The following is an 18,874-nucleotide window of genomic DNA, read 5'->3' as shown; positions in this document are numbered from 1 at the left end:
ACAAACTAAGTACACACCCCAGATGCGTACTTTCTTAGAATTCCCTTGTATGGTCAATGGTTTATTTCCTGGTTCAAATTCTAGGACTGCCAATAGGTTCCATCACAAATGGGCCCTTTGAACAAGGGACTATTCCAGTTGATCCAGCTGCTGATGGATACTTGTGTTGCATGCACAACAGAGATGGAGTAAACAGGGCCGGGTACTGTTATCTGTTATAGATTTCAGTCCATTTACGCTTGTTCCAAATTACAAATCGGCCACAGTAGTTGTACGTCCACACATACACGGTCTGTTAAAAATAGAGAAAAAATAAACAATGTAATCTAATTATTTTGTAGCAAGACAATACCAGGATGTACAGTCCTTATCGCTTCCACTTGAAGCAATCTGCATGTTTTTTTACTGATAAGATTTATAATGACTTTAATTCTGATAATGGCTACTGCAGTTCTGAAAATGATTATCCCAGCTGTTGCCACAGCAGTGATCTCCATGATGTCACTAGAAATTGATCTGTAAGAGGTCCTTCTCCCCTTTCAAGTATGGGCTCCTGTGGCCTTGGAGGGCCTGTGTCTTAATTCTTCCACGTCTACACAGAATTTACAACATGGAAACTGGCTGCTTTGGCCCAGCCAGTCCGTCTTAGTGTTTATCCTCCACACAAGCGGAAGTCCTAATCCCACATATCTGCTCAGTTCCCATATCGTTTCCTTCAACCACCTATCTAACCTATTCTTAAATGTTGACATGGTCTCTGTTTCAATCGCTAACTCTGGTAGTACATTCCACAACCTCCCAACCCTCTGTGTAAAAAAAAAGTCTCCTGCTCTCTGTCCTAAATCTCTTACTTTTAATCTTTTATCTATGTCCCCTTGTTCTAGACCCCTCGTCTTCTGGAAACAGTCTGTTTCTATCTACTCTGTCCCATCTCTTCATAATTTGAAACACCTCCATCAAATCATCCCATAATTTCCTCTCCTAACAAAAACACCCCCATTTTTTCAAGTCTTCATATTTGCATTTCCTCATACTAGATAACATCCTAATGACTCTGTGCTGCACTCTCTCTTTTGCCTCAACATTCTGGCTATAGTGTGGAGCCCAAAACTGCACATAGTACTCCAAGTGTGGTCTTATACTAAGGTTTTATAAAGGTTCACCATTACATCTCAACTTTTATATTCTATGCCCCTTGTCATAAAATGTAGTATTCCATTAGCTTTTTTATGGCCTTATCCACTCGAGGTGCTGCTTTTAATGTCTCGTGAACTTAAACCCCCAAATCCCTTTGCTTTTCTGTATCACTCAGCTTTTCCCCATTCAAAGTATTTTTTTACCAAAATGTACCACCTCACATTGACTGGCATTGAATTCCATCTGCCACGTTTTTCCCGATTCGATCATCTTATCAATATCCCTTTGGCAGCTTCCTTTGGTCCTCAGAATTATTTACTAGGTCTCCTAATTTAGACACCACTCCATCTAGTCCTATATCCAAATCATTGATGTACACAGTGAACTTTTATATTGATACGGGGAATGGTGAAGGGAGATTAGAGTTTCATAGAATTACATAGAATGTACAGCACAGAAACAAGCCATTCGGCTCAACTGGTCTGTGCTGGTGTTTATGCTCCTCACGAGCCTCCTTCCACCCTACTTTATCTAACCCTATCAGCATATCCTTCTAATTCTTTCTCCCTCATGTGTTTATCTACTTTCCCTTAAATGCATCTATGCTATTAGCATCTATGGGATTCAAGTGGTGACTCATGGCTTCTGAGTGCCACCCTGCCCTTTCTACATTTATCAGTAGGCTGCAGTTTCTTTTGAGGTCATTGGATGCCCAATGGGAAGTAACCCTATGCTTTCCATGCCTCCGATAACTGTTCTCAGGACCCAGGAAAAGTCTGATCCCAGGTGTTCACTTCCATTTATACCGCGCGTTGTCAGTGGTGGGAGTACCACTGCCAGCAGCTGACTGGCTTTCAGAGTGGATCTCTTTAATAAAAAAAAACTGTTCCACTGAAGAAATTGTACATGCAGCTGTTGTTTCATTACAACAGCTTACACAATTCAAACCCCATGGCAGCTGGCTATTTAATCTGCCATGGCAAATGTGTGTTCAGTATTTCACTGGCTGCTTTCATACTCTCCATCCAGTCTATTGTTACAGTACACAGTGACAGTGCCCTGTAAAACATGTCAATAAAACATTTTATTAGAACCTTGAGTTATTTCAGGCATTGTTGGATAGGAACCCATCTTCAGTCAAGCCATTTTATTGCATCGTTTGAGATACTTTATTCAAGTTGAGGGCTTTTAGGCACAAAGATTTTTTTTCTTCAAAATTAATTTATTTTCTTCCTCTGTTTCTTTTAATACTGCTATAAAATCCCAACAGGATTGCTGACCCCAGTGCCTGCTGTTAATACTCATTACACTGATCCAATGGTCTCTTACATAACTTTAATATACTGGAAACGTGTTGCGTACTGTGATCTGTGGAGCCGCTTTTCAGCTTCTACTGTGGAGATTGCCAGTTAATGCCAAGTTGCAAATTACAGTTAAATCCATGTCCTTGCAATCCTGATTTGAGCACAGTTACAACACATCCTGCTGACTAACAGTAGAAGAGCAAGAAGACTGGAAAATTGAATCTTGGTAGGATAATGTATATGCTGCCACAATGGTTTAATAGGAGAAGAAAGAACTATCATTTATATAGCGCCTTTCACGACCTCGGGACGTCCCGAAGCACTTGAAGTACTTTTGAAGTGTCGTCACTGTTGTAACGTAGGAAACGCAGCAGCCAATATGCGCACAGCAAGGTCCCACAAACAGCAATGTGATAATGACCAGATAATCTGTTTTAGTAACGTTGGTTGAGAGATACATATTGGCCAGCACAGCAGGGAGAACTCCCCTGCTCCTCTTCGAAATAGTGCCATGGGCTCTTTTACGTCCACCTGAAGAGCAGACGGAGCCTCAGTTTAATGACTCATCCGAAAGACGGCGCCTCCGACAGTGCAGCACTCCCTCAGTACTGCACTGGAGTGTCAGCCTAGATTATGTGCTCAATTCTCTGGAGTGGGACCATAACCTACTGAATCAGAGGTGAGAGTGCTCCCACTGAGCCATGAATACACTGTGTGGTGTGATACTAAGCCATACAGACAAGAAAGGAGCCAGGTTTGATTGCCAGCCTGTGCTAAGTTAACTGCTTTGGGCAGCAGTCAGGGTCCTACGGTTGGCCTTAGCACCCTTGGGCTGGAGTGGGGAAATATCATCCAGGGTCTCTGCTCCTGATTTTTATCTAATGACGTTTTTTTCACTCACCAATCCATCTCCGATAGAAAATACCTGTTTTTGTACATGCAGCATCTGTGTATATGCTGTAAAAAAAAAACATAGCCCTAAAGTCTGTACGTGACAGCAATTTTCGATTGAATTCTGTCTCCGTACCAAACTGGATGATCGGTCAAACTGTTTAGGACGTGGGATTACATGCTTTACAAAACAGACTGGCTAAACTCAATAATGGTCACCATTTATTATTGTCAGTTTTGAAAGTCTGCAAAACGCCAGTTCGTAAATGCAGTAGCCTCTTGACTAAGAGACTTGAGCTTGAATTTGGTCTTCACTAACATTTACACTTACGATACTCCATGAGGGTGATGTTCATCATTCTTAGCCAGGTCAATTGGAGAGGGATTGTCGAGAGTCCCTCCCCTAAGCTCCCTGGTGGAACATAATCAGGGAATCACATAAAGGCATCTATGGAGATGGGAAAATAATTTTTCCCTCCACAAAGTAACTTTTTTAAACCCATTTTTATTCAAATAGAAACTGCAGCTGGGTGAGCAGTAACTCACGCAGTTAAGTGCTTACTTGTCTCCTGACCATAAGGTTGTGAACTATAGTCCCAGGGATGCTCATTACTCAAACTGACTTGCTTGTAACATTTGGATGCACATCCCAGACCCCTCATACTTTCCTTCAGAACCCACAAAGGCTTCAGTGGAGTTTGATGCACACTTTATTTTCCATTTACTTCCACATTCTATTTACAACAACAAGCGTTAAGGAACACCATGAATTATTATTCCGAAAAATATCCTACCACCATTGGGCTAAAGGTTACTTTTTATTGAGGAATTTGTCACTTGATGCCAATACATCACCGGAATATGGATTGGTTGTGGACTTCTGTCAAACTCTCCTAGATTTTTCTTTGCTTTTTCTACATTTCTCCTCTCTCCTTTCCTAAGAGATCTAACTCATGCTGGGGTACCATTCCACAAGTGCTGGCAATACTCTGCAACTTCACCCAAGTGGCCATTTTTCATGTATGAATCTGGAGAGTGAGTGCCATTAGGCTATTCGACTGTGGGCACATCACATCCGAACCTAATCCTGTCATCACCTCATGCCTAACTGTGTACTTCAGTGCTGGGGTCACTACATCGCAGGAGTGGGAATTCTGGTGATTTTATTCTCCCTTCCTAACCCAGGGCAAGTGGGGCCATTTGTTGCACACCTACTGTCACCCTAGCTGAGATCAATACAGGCCAGGCATTAATCCTAGGAGTTACTGTCTGTAAACTCAATAGCACACTAGATCGTGCATTTAGTTACTGAGACATTGGGTTAGCTAAACTCGCCTATGTTGTCTCCAACCCTCACTACTAGTTCTGCCACCTTTGCGTTTTTGAGTGAACTTCTGCACCTTCCAACTTGCCCACTAAATGAGACGCCAAACATTTTGACAATCAATCATAGAGTATCAATGGTGGTTGACAGGCCTATATCCCACACCATAGCTGCTCTCGATCCTAGAGGAATACGCAGTGCAAGTCATCTGTCTGGCAAGAAAAATAATTGGAAATGGGATAGTTGGAAATAGGAGAAAGGAGAAACATTAACGCTCGCTCCTGTTCGAAAAGCAGAATTGTTTCTGACAGAAAACATCCATTTATGACGTGCGTACTCCTAGGAAGCTCATTCTTGATGCCAGTAAGGGATTGATGAAAGTGCAGATTATCTCTGCTGGTTCTGGGCTTGTGTATATTTTTATTGATGCGTGCTTTCCAACGTTCTACACTGATAAGCATTCAGAAAAGAACACTGCAGGCTCTGCCCTGAGTTCATCACCGCCCTTCCCTCATCTGTTACACACTGATATTTACCAGACATCACGCACAAGTCACGTAGCACTTAATCCCTACGGGAGGACCACAGCAGCTGGAGCCAAAATCCTACTAACAAATTTAGACCGATTATTTACGCCTGACCTGTATCTTCACTAAGTGAACAGGCATTTCTCCTGGGACAACTTCTCAAAGAGTATATTCGAAAATTTGGCAGTAATGCAATAGCGCTGAACCAGTAGTAAACTAATAGATGGATTTCTGTAATGTCACGTGATCCAGGGTCATAGGTACCTTTGCCATATTGGCTGTCAATACAACACAGGATGTCAGCATTACAGCACAAAAATATCAAGAACGAAATCTTTTTTCCCATTTTCTTAGATCAAAAACAAAATAGTTTAATGTATGCAATGTGACTTTTTCCAGTAATATACTTATGAAAAAAATGCTCTGATGCCAGTCATATTTTCAGACTACATATGTTTTATTTTCCAATTTTCTCCACTGTTTCACTGCCTCTGCCCTCAGGTACCTCACCCATTATTCATGGGTGAGCCCAGAGAATGATTGTCAGGAAGCTGTTTGACTGTGGGCAGCATCACAGCTAAGCCTGATCCTGTCCTCACCTATTCTCCACACATGGGCACTTCCAGCGCAGGGATCACCAATGGCAAGCCTGGCTAATTTTATTCTCAATCCTCTCTAGCCTGGGCCAGTTGGAAACGTTTGCTAAGAACACAGTTGAATTCTCATAAACCTACTCGTTTTACATATATTATTACATTTTAGGATGTTGGCAGAAACATGTAGCTTCAGAATTAAACTTAAAGGGGCCATGTTGACATCCGGTGTACGTTTGTGCTACATGAAAAGTATTTAAAGTGTTTTCATTAAAAGTATTAGTTGGGGCACACATGAGATCATTATAATATTTCCTCACTGCTGTTTGAACTTGTCATTACACATTGCACACCAGAGGGGAAATGAGGAGAGATGTTTTCACACAGAGGGTTGTTAAGATCTGGAAAGCACTACCTGAAAGGGTGGTGGAATCAGATTCCATAGGAACTTTCAATAGGCAATTGGACATGTAGTTGAAGAGGACTAATTTGCAGGGCTATGGGGGAAAAAGCTGGGGTATGGGACTAAATTGGACAGCTCTTTCAAAGAGCAGGCACAGACATGATGGGGCGAATGGCCTCCTTCTGTGCTGTAAGATTCTATGATTTCTGTGTCCTAAAATGCCGATCCTCAATCGTAACAACAACAACAACAACAACTTGCATTTATAATAGAGTCATAGAGTCATAGAAGTTACAACATGGAAACAGGCCCTTTGGCCCAACATGTCCATGTCGCCCAGTTTATACCACTAAGCTAGTCCCAATTGCCTGTACTTGGCCCATATCCCTCTATACCCATGTAACTGTCCAAATGCTTTTTAAAAGACAAAATTGTACCCGCCTCTACTACTGCCTCTGGCAGCTCGTTCCAGACACTCACCACCCCTTGAGTGAAAAAATTGCCCCTCTGGACCCTTTTGTATCTCTCCCCTCTCACCTTAAATCTATGTCCCCTCGCTATAGACTCCCCCACCTTTGGGAAAAGATTTTGACTATCTACCTTATCTATGCCCCTCATTATTTTATAGACTTCTATAAGATCACCCCTAAACCTCCTACTCTCCAGGGAAAAAAGTCTCAGTCTATCCAAGCTCTCCCTATAAGTCAAACCATCAAGTCCCGGTAGCATCCTAGTAAATCTCTTCTGCATCTTTCAAAATCCTAAAAACTTCGATCAAATCACCCCTTAATCTTTTATATTCCAGGGAATACAAGCTTAGTTTATGTAATTTCTCCTCCTAATTTAACCCTTGGAGCCCTGGTAGCAGTCATTTAAGTCGTCAGGTCCGCAAAGGAAGACGTAATGGGGTTGAGGTGGTCCTGTTTTCGAAGGCAGCTTTCCAGTTGACGTGACACTCTAGTGCCCCTCGCCTCCATCTCCGTTCACAGCTCTTCAATGTGGATATTTCCCAGTTGAGGGTTTGTAACGATGGGTGTATCCTGAGCGTATCTGGCTCCAGCAGGGTGTGACTCTGTCCTGAATCTCTAATCTGCTGAATCACTTGGATTCCCCCGTTCGTCCAGCAACGTCCCAAATTAGTCAACAACTCCATTATCGTTGTATCACACGACCCGCCAGGATGGCAGAAGGTGAACTAGATGGAAGAAAAAGGAAGAGCTTGCATTTCTACAGTGCCTAATAGCGCCTTTAACATAGTAAAACATCCCAAGAGTCAAATAGGACGCCAAGGTTGCGAACGGTCTGGTTCAGCCTCAGACAGTGGCCAGAGGGAGGGATGGAGTCGGTGGCTACGGAACGGAGTTTGTGGCGGGAACCAAAACAAAAGCTTCAGTCTTCCCATTATTTAGTTGGAGGAAATTATTGCTCTTAATCACACTGTAAACAACGTATTTGGCTGCACTTGATCGTGTTGTTGGGTGTGTTGATGTCATTGGGCCAGCCTGTTTTTGCAGACCTGATAGAAAAACAAGTTGAGTGATAATTCCGCTAAAAGACAGTGGCTTGCTTTAAGAAAGGTGCGTCTTTTATTGCAGACCTATTAAAGTTTAAAGAGGAACCATTATCATTTTGGGAGGTGAGAGCTCAGTATCACAACAATGTCACATACAAGTGTCGTTTTCATGATGCAAACCACATCTTTGGATGATGTAAAGGTGGAAAGCCAGGCCAATAATTTTCCAGTGCAGCGCCGATGATCTCCTGAGTAAACTGAAGACATATAACTGGATAGTCGTTGCACAGTTTAACCTATAACACAGTCTAAACTTTGAATTATTGCATATGGAAATATCTCGATCTTCTGGAGGAATGGTAAAGCCTGTCACAGTAAAGTAACATGTTTGGAATTTATTTTAAAATTGCATATTGCAAACACATTTTTCTTGCCAATAATCCAAAGAGTAAGGAAGTCTTGTTGCAATTATATTGGGCTTTAGTGAGACCACACCTGGAGTATTGTGAGCAGCTTTGGGTTTCCTTACCTTAAGGAAGGATATACATGCCTTAGAGGGGGTGCAACAAAGGTTCACTAGATTAATTCCTGGGATAAGAGGGCTGTCCTGTGAGGAGAGATTGAGTAGAATAGGCCTATATTCTCTGGAGTTTAGATGAATGAGAGGTGATCTCATTGAAACGTATAACATTCTGAGAGGGCTTGACGGGTTAGATGCTGAGAGGCTGTTTCCCCTGGCTGGAGAGTCTAGAACTAGGAGTCATAGTTTCAGGATAAAGGGTCGGCCATTTAGGACCGAGATTAGGAAAGATTTCTTCACTCAGAGGGTTGTGAATCTTTGGAATTCTCTACCCCAGAAGGCTGTAGATGCTCAGTCATCGAGTATATTCAAAACAGAGATCGATGGATTTTTAGACACTAAGGAAATCAAGGGATATGGGGATAGGGCAGGAAAGCGGAGTTGAGGTAAAAGATCAGCCACGATCTTATTGAATGACGAAGCAGGCTCAAGGGGCTGTATGGACTACTCCTATTTCTTATGTTCTTATCACTCCCCACTCCGTTCCTCCTCTCTTCCCTTATCTTCCATCCTGTTCTCTCCTCTCCCGATGGCACTGACGTCTTGCTGAGTTACAATCACACGATGCCAGTTGCCCTATGGTCTCTTGACCAAGTCGCCATTATTCATGTATGAACCTTGACAAGAAGTGTCACTAAGTTATTCTACTGTGTGGGGTGGGGGGCTGGGTGGGAGGCTGCTGAGTCTGATCCTGTCCTCACCTGATACCCACCCATGTACACTTCCAACAGGTGTCGCTGGAAAGCGATCAGGTGCACGAAACTTGGCTGATTTCTCCCTCCTTGACCCAGGCGCACTGGGACCATTTGCATCACCCATCTGAGATCAGCTACTCAGCACGGATCAGGGTTCAAACCTTGGGCATTCCTGATGGCTTAGCTATTTGCTGAATAATCTCATTGAGCCATCGAGGAGCCCATGTTCTGGATTTGCAAATGCCTGAGCCAACCTTCAGTATCCTGATATGTGAAGGATAAGCTCCATTAGTCAAATACGGTGCAGTCAGGCTCTTATGGAGCTGAGGCTCGGTGCTTGATAAGAAGCAAATTTTATAACACACTGCACTGTTGAGTTTTGTTTTTTTCCCCACGCAATTGTGCAAAAAATTAGATGTGAATGAACTTGAATTAACAATGAAAGTCAAAGCAGATAGTGATCAACCTTCAGGTGGTGAGTTATTTTCAGTTTCTGTTTATTTGTTGGTTGTTCATAAATCTGAGAGTATCTGAAGCTGTTGCCTGCAGAAACGTTTATGTCCTTTGGGCTTCTTTGCTCTGGTAGATCACTTTCTTTTTGATGTTTTTGCCAGCATTAAAAAAAAATGCAGCTAAAAATACCAAAACAGGGTGACCTACTTCAGCTGACCTAAGTGAGGATTTGCCCAACATTCATTTACAGTACAATTTTTTTTTGTGCTTTTTTTTTTGTCTAGTCACAGCTGTTTATGTATGAAGTAAACAATTTTACAACACCAAGTTATAGTCCAGCAATTTTATTTTAAATTCACAAGCTTTCGGAGGCTTCCTCCTTCCTCAGGTGAACGATGTGGAACATGTGGAACATTTCCACATCGTTCACCTGAGGAAGGAGGTAGCCTCCGAAAGCTTGTGAATTTAAAATAAAATTGCTGGACTATAACTTGGTGTTGTAAAATTGTTTACAATTGTCAACCCCAGTCCATCACCGGCATCTCCACATTATGTATGAAGTGATATTGTTATAGTTATCAGGATTTTCTAACTCTGTAAAAGATTTAATATAGAGAAGCACTAAGCCATACATTCCAGGTTTGATACTCGGCCAGTGCTGAATTATTTGATTTTGGCTGGTACAGCTTTGGAGTGCTACAGTCTGCCTCAGCGCCCCTGGACAAAGAAGGGTACAAATCAGCCATGGTTACTGCTCCTGATCACTGTCCAATGATCCCTGCTGGAAAGTGTTCGGTGAAAACAGGGCCAGCCTTGGCTGATACACTCTCAGTGGTCGCATAGCCTGCCAAAACTACTGTCCAGGCTTACACATGAAGATTAGCCATAGAGGCAAGATCCAGAGGGCACAGGGAGCAAGTACAGTTGAAGTAAACATTCAGAATAACTAATTATTGACAGAAGTGTAGTTTCAAACCAAGGCTGGATCCATATATCTCAACCTTCAATGCATTGAAAGTAATTGGAATTTGAGTCAGTGCTTGGGATGGGAGTTTAGCTTTCTTTAGAATTGGCAAATCAGTTCATTTACCAGCTTGCATGTGACGACTGGTATTCTCAGTAGTGCTGTGTAAAGTTGGGATGTCAGGATTAAAACAGGACAGGTGAAAGCAGATTACAGGCATTAGGACTACGAACAGCAAGCTGCTGAAAATTCATCTTAGTGATGACTATATCGTGTACCTATGGTGCTCAAGGCTGCAGCATCTAGTGGGCAGGGTGAGCATTGATGGGCCTTCTTTTCATATAAAGAAAGAGCTTGTACTTTATATTGTGGCTTTCACGACCTCAGGATGTCCCAAAGCGCTTCACAGTCAATTGAAGTGTTGTAATGTAGGTAACGCAGCATCCAATTTGCACACAGCAAGGTCCTACCAGCAGCAATGAGATAAATGATCAGGTAATCTGTTTTCTCGCTGGTGCTGGTTGAGGGATAAATGTTGGCCAGGACACTGCTAAAACTCCCCTGCTCTTCTTCAAAACGTGTCATGGGATCTTTCACGGCCACCTGAGAGGGCAGATGGGGTCTCGGTTTAACTTCTCATCTGAAAGACAGCACTTCCTCAGCCCTTTCTCAGCACTGCACTGGAGTGTCAGCGTAGATTAATTGCTCAAGTTGCTGGAGTGGGGTGTGAAACCATGACTTTCTGACTCAGGTGAGAGTACTACCACTGAGCTGAGTCTGAGACTTGTTTGCATTGATGAGGAGAATTTTTTTGCGATTTCACTACTAGTGGTAAACAGAGAAAACGTTCCCCTAGTTATTTCACTTAGTGTTTTTGTTCAGCCGATCGGCTCTTCGAATCTAGCGCAGCGGGAATTTTTGGTGGATAATCCAGTTGTGGCAGTAATTCCCGTCAATGTTTTGTTCTGCCTCAAAACCACAGGATCGCAAGTATGCTTGTGAATGTCACCCTATGTGTTTTTTCTAACATTTCTTCCTCCATTGTTAGCAGGATTTAAGAGAATGTGTAATAACAGCTTTTCCTGCCCTACCTCAGTAATTTTGAATGTCTAGATCTTGCTATGATTCTGTAGCATGCCAACAGCTGTAAAGACTATAATCAAGGGATTGAAGCAAGGAATTTTGAAGTGGTTATGTTGACTGATAACTGGAAAATGAGGACCATAAGATATTAATTGGAGCTTGTGCTGCAGATATTTACATACTTTATCCAAAGATGTGTTTATACTGTATATTTTCTTCCTTCCATCAATTTGTAATGTTGAGCATTTGACTACTGGGCTCCAGGCCTTAGAAAATGTTCCTTTAAAAAAGGGTATTGCCATCTGGTAGGTTTACCTTGGAAGATTGTAGGGCTGGAGAAGGTTACAGAGATGGGGAGTGGTGAAGCCATGGAGGGATTTGAACAGGAGGTTATGAATTTTAAATTTGAGGCGTTGGTGGACCGGGAGCCAATGTAGGTCAGTAGTTTATCCCTCTCTCCTTTTTTGAACAGGGGTGTAACATTTGCAACTCTCCAGTCCTCTGGCACCACCCCCATATCCAAGGAGGATTGAGAGATTGTGGCCAGAGCCTCCGCTATTTCCAACCTTACATCCCTCAGATCAGGCAGTGGGTTTCATAGACAAGATGGACTTGGAGAGGTCATGACGGGAGATAGTAGAGAAACTAGAGAAAGGGCTAGCCCAGGGGGGAGCCTTTGGGGAATCTTGTCAAGGGGAAGGGAAGGATGCGACAGCAGCAGCTGAATGGATGGTCTCATTCCTAATGACAAAGAAGATCGTGAGCTTCTTGCACTTGTTGTTGAAGGTGAGGGTGGAGGGGGCAGGGGAGAGGTGTTTAAGGAGACAGTTGGTAGTGAAGAAGAGAAGCTAGGGGTTATCTTTGCATTCCTAAATGATCCTGGAGTAGTGAGCAGTTTTGGCAGAGGACAGCAGGGCCCTAATAGTGCTTGATGTGGCCTAGCCACAGCTGGAGATAAACGGCTAAACCAAGTCAGTGTCCCTGGGACTTAACAGGGGGAACCAGGGTGGGAGAGAGTAAGGGTTTTACTGAGGACGAGGGCATTAGAGACAGAGGTGAGGGAGTGATTGAGTAGAACGACAGCTGCAGAAGTATCGTGGCGAACTTTGATAGAATGATATCAAAATATTACTGAGTGTTACCACTCAAAATTATTAGAACCTTAAGTTACAACCAGCAGAAGAAAGCAAAAAACATCTGGCAGAAGATTGTGCTGCAGCAGAAATAGCATTTAAAATCTTCCAACTGCATTACTTGGAAAAAAAAGAGTTGAAAATAAAATGAGGTGTAATAATTTTTTTCATTGCAAAAGGCAGGATAAAATCGATGGACTAAGTATGATTGGACTGTAGAAATCATGGTGGCTTAATGCTCCATATATGCAATTTAAGCTGGGTTTACAGACATTTAGTTAACGTTTTCTTGATGGAAATCAAATGAGAATTGGAGAAAGGACTACAACACTAACCCCATTCTCCGACTCACTCTCCCTTTGATCGCAGTTCTCTGCAAGGAGTACGAGATTGATAAATTTACTGGATGGTGTCAGTTTAATGTCTGATGACCAGCTCCCACATACCATCTTACTGTAGAATATTTTGTCATAAAGACACATAGTCCAAATATGCCTTCTTTCTGTTCCAAGTTCCCCTTTCCTACGATCGTTGTAGTTCATGTGAATTGAGTGCAGTGAAAACTTTAAATGTTGTTGAATTCCTTTTTTTAAAAATTTAAATTCAGACTGATTTTTTTTTCTTTTATTTTGTATTTCAGCCATAGAAACACAGAGTACTAGCTCAGAGGAGATTGTGCCCAGTCCACCTTCCCCACCCCCTCCTCCACGCGTATACAAACCCTGCTTCGTCTGCCAAGACAAGTCGTCAGGTTACCACTATGGAGTCAGCGCTTGCGAAGGATGCAAGGTACGAGATAAGACTTAAGGTATTTTCACTTTGCTATGCCAGTTTCAGGGGAGTGGTGATATAATGGCCTCCTGTTGATGTTCTTCTCCATTTATTTTCCCATCCGGTGCCAATTTCCACCAAGGCACCAGGTAGGACAGGCGCTGGTGAATCCATGGGAGTTCCCGAAAACCACAAAAAAAATTGGGTCTCTGTTACACGGGAACAAGAGGAGTCAGCCTATATACATTCCCAGAGTGCGTTTGATGCCAGGAAAAGGGGTGTTTGCCATCAGCTGCATTCTTACGTCGTAGAAGGGCCTTTAAGGACCATAGATATATTATCTTAATGTAGGTTACAATAACACTTACAATAATATCTGCTGTGTGCTACTGTTCCAAAAATCATATATCTGGCCCAAACATAAAATTCCAACATAAAATCAATTCACTATTATATTGGAGCTTTCATTATCCGTCATTATGAAGGGAATCTCACGCCTGCCCACCAACCCCAATGGCAATAGAAATTGGCTGATAATCGAGAGTCCCCAAATTTTGGTCTTACGTGTGCCCCCATTACATAGAATTGTGTTGTGCTGAACCATATCACTTGCCTGATACTGAATCATGGTGCTGGCATTTTCATCGGTATTGGTATGATCACCGAATACTTTCCTTTGGAATCTTTAATTGTGATGCATTGTAATTCTATTGCAGTTAAAGGATTAAGGTGATGACATCCTGGTGCTTTGATACTTTTTGACAGTCTAGTTATATATTTGTGAAGAGTCAGCTGTATTGCATACAGACAGCAATCACAGTAAAGAAAAAAGCTTATGAGATATGGATGCCATTTTTGGGGTGGGGACTTGGATTTAGTGCCCAAAATCCTAAAGATTTTTTTTTTACCCACTCCATATTTTGGCACTTAATTCTGCTATTTCTGAAGGCAGAAACTCATGCTGGGTCCATGAGTGGTGGTAGCTATCCAGGACCTTGCCCGTTGGCTGTTCTTCATTTACGGAGCAAGGTAGTGAGCTTTGGCAGATGATTGTAGTACCCAGCATAACAGTTGAACCACATCTTGCCTGTTGTCCTCATGCCAGCACTTATAACACCGGTCATTGGATAGTATTCTGCAGTCCTGGCCAGTTTATCTCCTTCCTAGTCTTGGGGGATTCGGGGCGCTAAAGCCAGTTATTGTACTTGACTGAGACGAGCTGACTTAGCACCGACCATGGGTAAAATCTGGAACCTTCATGGTCTTAATGTCTCAGTACCACACCACACAGTGCAATTAACAACTGAGTCATCGGGATCTATCTTCAGTTATTAATGACATATGTATTACTTTTAAACACTTAATCTAAGAGATTCATAGTCCTCAGTTCCTGAAGATTTGCTTTGCCAATGACATCTTTGCACTGTCACATCCAATACTAGAGATATGTGGCATGTTATTGCAAGAACAAGTGGTAGGGGATGAATGAATGTTTGGAATTGTTTTCAGTGATTGGCTTTGAATGTTCTATCAATTTAAAAACATGCAAAGTCAAGCTTCAGGAAAAGCTGATATTGTCGGTCGTGATCCATGGAAACAAATGCTGCGTTTTTAAGGCAGGAGGAGGAAAGACAGTCATTGATGACAGAAATTAACTGAATACAAGAATTATCCAAAGTACAGCAATAGAGTACCATCAGAGAGAAATTTGGACTTTGATCAAAAATTATAGAGAAGTTAGACAATACTCAAGTATGGCACGTGTGAGCTCGGAAAGCTGGTGCTAGTTGGCAGTGGTATGTTATAAGAAATGCAAAGGGAATAGATGAAGGTTATTGTATGGATTGTTTGCAAAAGAACTTGGCAACAATTGGAAATAATTTGGCAACAGGAGATGGCAGTGTTATGAAATAGGAAGGGATGATGGCAACTCTTCATCTGGCATTGTGGTGATGATTGAAGGGAAAGACATCTCGCAATTCAATCTTGTTTTGGACCTGGTTATGCAGTATTAGTCCAAGTGAGGACTGAAAAGAAGCTGAAGCGTTTTCAACAAAACAGCACAATCTGGAAACATAAGAGGAGATTGGTCACGTGATTTTACAGCCACTCCATCCACTGTTCCTCCAATGTGGTTCAAGTCAAAAAGGTAATCCCATTTCAAATTAATTCATTATGAATTGATTGCTGAAAGAAAATTGCACAGGAACACTTGGTTAGTACATACAAAGTAATTATGAAACTGCTACTTGTAAATATTACAAGTACTCTTTCAATACAGGACTTCACCATGTGGCTAATACAAGAGTGACCTGTAGCATTTTTATATAGTGCTTTTGTGTGTGTCAGCTTGGCTCTGTTGATAGCACTCCCACTTGTGAGTCAGATGGTTGTGGGTTCAAACCCCACTCCAGGAATTGGGCAGATAATGTAGGTTGATACTCCAGTCTGGTAGTGAGGGAGTGCTGCACTGTTGGAAATGCCATCCTTGGGATGAGATGTTAAATGTGTGCCTTGTCTGACTGATCAGGTGGATATCAAAGATCAAATGGTGCTATTGGAAGAGAACCAGGGTGTTATTCTGGCTAACATTCTTTCCTCAACCAAAAATAGATTAACTGATCATTTGCTGTTTGTGGGACCTTGCTGTGTGCAAAATGACTGCCATATTTGCCTACATAGCAACAATAACTGCACATCAAAAGTAATTAATTGTATGTGAAGTGCTTTAGGATTAATGTAGCGAGGCACTATATAATTCACGTTCTTTCTTTCATTTATGCTGTATTTTGTAACAATTGACAGAAAACATGTTTGCCTCTCAGGAACTAAGTAAGTTCATGGGTCTTTCAGATCCATTCACCACGAGATGCTTTTTGCTCCCCTCCCTTTGAGACAAAGGATTAATGTATCCGTGCCCCTGTCACATGCGCCAAGGTGAGTGATTAAAAGAGAAAGAAACCCCTTCGGCCAGAGACTCAGAAGAAAAGAAACCCAATCTTTTTATTCAGCCCGTAAAAGGACCGTTTTGGTGGGTTTGCACAACTGCAACAACATGCTTTGTTGAATGAAAGAAGAGTAAAAATTAAGATTCTTTTCAATGACTTAATCTCTTGTAGCATTTGTGGAGTTGAAAGGGAGACATTCCTTTGGCTTATGGAGTCTTTCAGTGATTTTTTTTGGGGGGGTGGGCAGAATCACTTTTGAGCTGCTATTGGCAGATTTACAAACACCAATAGTTTTTGGCAAACACCTCAACAACACTATAGTTCGAGTGGAGAAGCAAAGTCTTCATTTAAACGTTAAATTAAATTAAATATGTTGTTGATGTCGCTTTGAATTTTTGATTTGAATGGTGCCAAGTGATGCAGTTACTTAAGGAGATTGAGAGGGGGTGGGGAGAAGTGTGACTGAAGGAGGTTTAAGTAACAAGAATGTTAAGAAGTTATTTGTAGTTTCCTAAGTAACCTGGCATGACTTCATAGTCTAATTTATCTGAGTTTCTACTCTGGCACATTTCTCAGACAGCTCTGCCAAAATGCTTTTGAGTAAAAGACACACAGATGAGAACTGTTAGATACTTATGTCTGTGGAACAAATTTATCCTTTTAATAATCAAGAGCATTTTGAAGCATCAAACTGTTTAGCTTATATATGTTCATACATTCAAGTGTAAACTTTAAACTCTTAACTGTTTTATAGTGTAATTCGTGCCAAAGTGCCAGTGTTAGGAATAGAATGGGATTCTTTTTCACTTGTCGTTTTGTGATTGTTTAGTTACATTTGGCAAGTTTGAGCTCCTCCAATGGTTTAACAAAGGTCCTAGGTTCGATCACCAGTGCTGAGTTAGTCAACTTGGGCTGGCTCACAACTGGGTTGGATGTAGGGTATTTAATTTGGCCTCAGATCCTCTGCACTTTGAGAGAAAAATCAGCAAGGATTTCCACTCCTGATTACTATCCAGGAACCTCTGGAGTTCCCCCAAGGATCTATCTTTGGCCCCCTCCTATGTCTCATCTACATGTTGTTCCTCGGCGACATAATCCGAAAATACGTCAGGTTCCATATGTACGATGATGATACCCAGCATTACCTCACCATCATCCCTCGCAACACCTCCACTGCCTCTGTGTTGTTAGACTGCTTGTCCGACATCCAACCGTGGGAAGACCGAAGCCATTGTCTTTGGCCCACGCCACAAACTCTGTTCCCTAGCCATTGATTCCATCCCTCTACCTGGCCACTGACCCAGGCTGAATCAGACTGTTCACAACCTCAGCATTTTATCGGACTCTGAGCTGAGCTTCTGATCCCTTATCCAGTCTATCACAAAGTCCGCATACTACCACCTCCGTAATATTGCCTGTCATCCACCCCTGCCTCAGCCCATCTGCTGCTGAAACCCTCATCCATGCTTTTGTTACCTCCAGACTCGACTATTCCAATGCTCTCCTGGCTGGCCTCCCATCTTCCATCCTGCATAAGCTTGATCTCATCCAAAACTCTGATGTTCACCCATCATGCCTATGCTTGCTGAACCTACATTTTGATTCCGGTCCTCCAATGCCTCGACTTTAAAAATTCTCATCCTTGTGTTCAAATCCCTCCATGGTCTCACCCTCCCTATCTCTGTAACCTCCTGCAGCACTACTCTGCGTTTCACCATTCTGGCCTGTTGTGCATCCCCCACTTCCTTCGTCCTTCGTTCCACCTATGGAAGCTGTGTCTTCAGCCGTTTTAATACAATAAAGGTGCTATATAAATGCAAGTAGTTGTTGTTGTTATCTAGGCCCTAAGCTCGGGAGCTCCCTCCCAAAACCTCTTTGTCTCTCCACTTCTCTCTCCTCCTTTAAGAGGCTGCTTAAAATCTACCTTTTTGACCAATGTGTCCTAATGACTCCCTCTTCAGCTCGGTGTCAGATTTGTCTGCTTACGCTCCTGTGAAGTGTCTTGGGACATTTTACTACGTTAAAGGTGCTATATAAATGCAAGTTGTTGTTGACCTCTTCTCGAAGTGCATGTGTGTGGATGTTGGAGGAGGAGAGGATTGGGCTGGGCCACCTCTCTCCTCCACATTTGAAAAGCCTGCCGACACCCACTGTTAAGACTCATATGGTATAATGGCCATTTAGGCAATGTACTGGAGGGCAACTGGTACCATAGGGTCATACCCAAACAAAAGGTAAGTGCCTTTTGGAGGGGAGAGAAGAAAAGCTAGCACCTTGCGCGCTCCTTACCTGAGCTCAGCCAACAGAACTGACCGGGCATTGAAACTGGGCCTTTCTGGTCACCAGAATGATACCAGGGCTAAAAGGGTTAAATTATGAGGACAGGCTGCATAGACTTGTATTCCCTTGAATATAGAAGATTAAGGGGTGATCTAATTGAAGTGTTTAAGATGATTAAAGGATTTGATAGGATAGAGAGAAACTATTTCCTCCAGTGGGAGAGTCCAGAACAAGGGGGCATAACCTTAAAATTAGAACTAGGCCATTCAGGGGTG

General features: G+C 42.4%; 2 protein-coding genes across 13 annotated transcripts in view; one reads left to right on the top strand and one right to left on the bottom strand.

Annotated features, from left to right (window-relative positions):
* raraa (retinoic acid receptor, alpha a) overlaps window positions 1-18,874 on the top strand; it is a 484,346-nt gene that overhangs the window by 391,211 nt on the left and 74,261 nt on the right. For 9 of the 10 annotated variants that reach the window (XM_067968843.1, XM_067968840.1, XM_067968839.1 and 6 more), the window contains one exon: window positions 13,241-13,389. The exons of the other annotated variant lie outside the window; for it this stretch is intronic. In XM_067968843.1, coding sequence (XP_067824944.1) covers window positions 13,241-13,389 — 149 coding nt within the window. The remainder of the gene's footprint in view (window positions 1-13,240; window positions 13,390-18,874) is intronic. 10 annotated transcript variants of the gene reach the window in all.
* LOC137299880 (gap junction delta-3 protein-like) overlaps window positions 24-18,874 on the bottom strand; it is a 115,410-nt gene continuing 96,559 nt past the window's right edge. Inside the window, exons 1-2 of one of the 3 annotated variants that reach the window (XR_010957999.1) lie at window positions 1,354-1,549; window positions 24-292 (exon numbers count right to left, since the gene is read on the bottom strand). The gene's annotated coding sequence lies outside the window, so the exon portion shown is untranslated. Of the gene's footprint in view, window positions 293-1,353; window positions 1,550-18,874 lie in introns of those variants that run through there. The other 2 variants (XR_010958000.1, XM_067968850.1) reach the window with 2 other exon arrangements.

The sequence above is a fragment of the Heptranchias perlo genome, chromosome 30, assembly GCF_035084215.1.
Source record: "Heptranchias perlo isolate sHepPer1 chromosome 30, sHepPer1.hap1, whole genome shotgun sequence".
Lineage (NCBI taxonomy): Eukaryota > Metazoa > Chordata > Chondrichthyes > Hexanchiformes > Hexanchidae > Heptranchias > Heptranchias perlo.
Note: the sequence above shows the minus strand (reverse complement) of the source record. Positions and strands in the feature narration are given on the sequence as shown.